Source organism: Drosophila persimilis, unplaced genomic scaffold (assembly GCF_003286085.1).
Source record: "Drosophila persimilis strain 14011-0111.01,24,50 unplaced genomic scaffold, DperRS2 tig00001989-arrow-arrow-pilon, whole genome shotgun sequence".
Lineage (NCBI taxonomy): Eukaryota > Metazoa > Arthropoda > Insecta > Diptera > Drosophilidae > Drosophila > Drosophila persimilis.
In genome coordinates, this window is record NW_020825610.1 from 37237 (window position 1) to 40918 (window position 3682).

General features: G+C 54.4%; 2 protein-coding genes across 2 annotated transcripts; both read right to left on the reverse strand.

Annotated features, from left to right (window-relative positions):
• Positions 1 to 327: 327 nt before the first annotated feature.
• On the reverse strand, positions 328 to 1438 carry LOC113567146 (glycerol-3-phosphate phosphatase-like). Its single transcript, XM_026994322.1, has 2 exons — positions 652 to 1438; positions 328 to 597 (listed from the first exon to the last, which is right to left on the reverse strand). The coding sequence occupies exons 1-2, from the start codon at positions 1395 to 1397 to the stop codon at positions 417 to 419; spliced, it is 927 nt and encodes a 308-aa protein (XP_026850123.1). The 5' UTR covers positions 1398 to 1438; the 3' UTR covers positions 328 to 416.
• A 362-nt stretch (positions 1439 to 1800) lies between these two features.
• Positions 1801 to 2833, reverse strand: LOC6603901 (phosphoglycolate phosphatase 2). Its single transcript, XM_002028810.2, has 2 exons — positions 2061 to 2833; positions 1801 to 1993 (listed from the first exon to the last, which is right to left on the reverse strand). Exons 1-2 carry the CDS (start codon positions 2831 to 2833, stop codon positions 1801 to 1803), a joined length of 966 nt encoding a protein of 321 aa, XP_002028846.2.
• Between the last annotated feature and the right edge of the window lie 849 nt (positions 2834 to 3682).

A 3682-nucleotide genomic window follows, 5' to 3' on the forward strand; every position in this document is an offset into this window, starting at 1 on the left:
TACTCCTTGGGAAACGAGTAGGACCTTAAGATAGGGGAGAGGCCCAAAAGGAAGGCCCACCAAAACGCTCACCTATGCTGTGTAGAGACAGGGCATCCCTTCCTGGACGGTCCTTGAATGCACAATTTTAATTTGTATATTTTGTATTTTATTTTGAAATAGTGGCAAGAGGCTTGTGTGGCTGTGTATCTGTGTATAAGCATGTGTCAAAAATAACAGTTAAGTCAATCAGTATTGATGGCAAAAAACACATCATCGAGGCTGTGGTACGAGCATCGTCGGCTTCTTTCGGGCTTTCAATTAGTCGGCAAAATGTTCGTACTCATATTAATCTAGAATTTATTAAAGCATTACATTTAGAAGGTGTACCAGATGGATGGGCATGCATTCATGTGTTGTGTTCATGATCGACAGATCTAGCAGAGGAACTCCCGCAAGTGTCCCAGAGAGGGCAGATAGGTGTCTGGGATCATGTCCACTTTGCTGTGTCCTTCGTCATTGCAAATCTGGCGCACCTCTTTCAAGATGCTGACGCCGGTGCCCACGAAAAGCGATTGGAAGCCGCAGTTGCTGGCGAACAGAATGTCCGTGTAGAGACTGGAATAGGCGGGTGAGGTAAGAGCAGGTGGGGCAGGAGGACGGACCACTTACGTGTCGCCAACCATCAGCGTGGACTCCCGCTTGAGGACGCCGCATTGCAGCAGCTGCTCCACCATCAGGGGATTCGGCTTGCCCAAAATCAGCGGCATTCGGGCAGTGATGACCTTCACGGCGGCCACCATGGCACCGGCGCCCACAATCATCCGGTTTTTGCCCACCGGATAGGCGGTGTCCAGACAGGTGCCCAGGAAGAGGACCTTCGGCTCCTGGAGGTACGAACTGGCCCTGATTATCTTCGGCACATTGAAGCTCTCATCCTTGCCGATTATCACGGCGCCCACCTCGTGATCCAGGTACATATCCTTGGCAAACTGTTCCATGGGCTTGAGCAGCTTCTCCTTGCCCACAGAGAAGCTGCAGATGTTCTGCTTGGCCAGCTCATCGACAATGGCCGACTCCCCGACGATGTACGCCTTCTTTTTGAACCCCTTCGCGCTGAGGAACCTGGCCACGGACAGCGCCGAGCTCAGTATCTGCTCTTCCTGGATCTCGTAGCCGAACTGGTGCGCCTTCGCGGCCAGATCCTTGGTGAGCAGACCCGAATGGTTGGTCGCCACCAGCACCTGCCTGCCCGAGCTCTTGATCATATTAAAGGTCTCCACTGCCCCATTGATCGGCCGGTTCAGGTGCCACAGAACACCGTCGGCATCGAATATCACCGATTCGATTGTGGTCAGCCACTGGCGCACCTTCTCCTTGGGTATTTTGGTCAGATCCGTGCAGGTACGCTTGAACATGGCTCAGCACGGGACTACAACTGCTCGTAGGTGATATTTTGAAACAACAATAAAACAGTCAAACCACAATTGACATTCCACACAGCCAGTACTAGATTGTGAGTTTTCTCAGAAACCAAGATCTCAGATCCAATCAAAAAGCACTGTTTGAACAGAGCAAGCCCAGCACCGAGAAATAATAGGTACACATCGTATTAACCGCTCTCAGGACCCTTCTCGGGATCCCCCCTAAAGGGCGCGCCAGTGCCACATAAATTTAATTATCAAACAATTATACATTCCCCCCACAGCGAGGGGTATCAAAAGTACTGCCGTAAGAGCGTGGTGTCTATCTGTCTGTCTAAAGTAATGAATGTAGTCTAAGGGGTAAGGTGTAAGGGGTAAGGTGTCAGGTGTAGGGGCCTTAATAGTTTCGGGACGGTATGAATGGCAGCAAGTCCGAGAGCCTGTGCAGATACAGGTCTGGTATCTGCTGGTACGCAATGGCCTGCTTAGAGGCCAGGGCATGGCGGACATCCTGGAGACTGCTGACGCCAGTGCCCACCAGTAGAGTGTGAAAGCCGCAGTTGTAGCCGAACTGCATATCCGTGTACATGCTGGGGGGGGGGGGGGGGGAAAGGCATGAAAGTAAGCGAAAATACCATATAGGAGTGAGAAACTCACGTGTCGCCCACCAGCAGGGTGCGTTCCGGCTCGATGACACCCTGACGTATCAGATGGGAGCAGACATAGGGACTGGGCTTGCCGCAGGTGAACGGGGCCCGCTTCGCCACCGCCTGTATGGCAGCCACCACGACTCCCGCCCCGGGCACTTGACGGTCGGCAGCCACTGGAAAGGCGCGATCGCGATTGGTGGCCAAAAAGAGGGTCCTTGGGTCCCGGAGGTATATGCTGGCCTTGGTCAGCTTCAGCACATTGAGGCCCAAGTCCATGCCGACGGCCACGGCGCCCACATTCGCATCTAAGTACATTTTTTGCACCTGGTCCACCATGGAGTTCTCCTGCGTGGAGGCCAAGTCCAGCGGCAGACTCTCGATCCCGACCTGCCGCAGCTCGTCCTTGATGCCCTGGCCACCCACGATGTAGACCTTGCGATTGAACTTCCGCTCTCGCATATAGCGGGCCAGAGCCTGCGCCGAGGAGAGGATCTCGTTCTCGGTTATCAGGAAGCCCATGCTGTGTGCCTTCTTGCTCAGGGCCCGGCACGAGGCCTCCGAATTGTTGGTGCAGATGAACGAATTCTTGCCCATCGCCCGCAGGGCATTGAACGTATCGGCAGCTCCCGTGAGTGCCTGATCGTGGCGCCACAGCACCCCATCCGCGGCGTAGACGATCGTGTCGAAGGTCTTCAGCAGTTGGCGGACATTATATATGTTTGGTTCCAGCACCTGGCAGCCGCCCATCCGCAGCACTCGCCGCGACAAAACGAAATTCATTCTCAGTCCGTATCCGAATCAATGTGGGCTGATGATCGACTAAGTATCCTCTAAACTCAGGGCATACTATGGCTTGAAATCTCCCCTGAAATCTTGCACTCTGCTTGTGGCTGCTAAAATCAATGGAAAGTTTGTCCCGGGACCCCGTGACCTTTGAGCTGTCGCCGACCACTCCCCGGGACCGTCACGGGCTGCCATTCTCCGATGCACTTAATTCACTAAACTTTTGCTCATTTTGCTACTTTTGGCCAAGACCGGAATGGACCCTGGCTGTGGTTCGGCTTGGGTTTGGGCTGGGGTTTGGGCTTGGGTGCGGGTCCGGGTCCGGGTCCGGGGGCAAACATCGCGGACAACTTTTAATTGTGCGCAACGACTGAAGGCCAAACGGAGCATCCCCCTCCCCCGTACCCAGTCCTGGGGGAGCCAGTTCTCTGCCAAGGATTCGCGCCTTTTCGACCAGCAGCCAACGCCCCGATGCGCCAATTAAAATGCCATTCAGGCTTTATTGTTGACAGGTCCTGTCTCCTACGAGCGACCAAATCCGACACTTGTCCACTGCCCAGCGCCCAGAGACAGGGACAGAGGGAGAGAGAGACATTCCCTCGCACCTTGACATAAATTCATTAAATCTTGTCCGGGCTTTCAAATCTGCCGCAGTTTAACGGATCTCTGTTGAATGGCCCCCGGTCAAATGGCGGCTCACGGCTCTTAAAATAGAGGGCGAAAAATCGACGCAAATTGGCCAACAACCGGGGGGCAGCAGAGCTCGAGACCGTGCCGGGGATAAGCCGCTGCCTCCGGGCCAAGGCAAAAAGCCAGGAAACGCGACTTTCGAAATTTCCGCCCGCC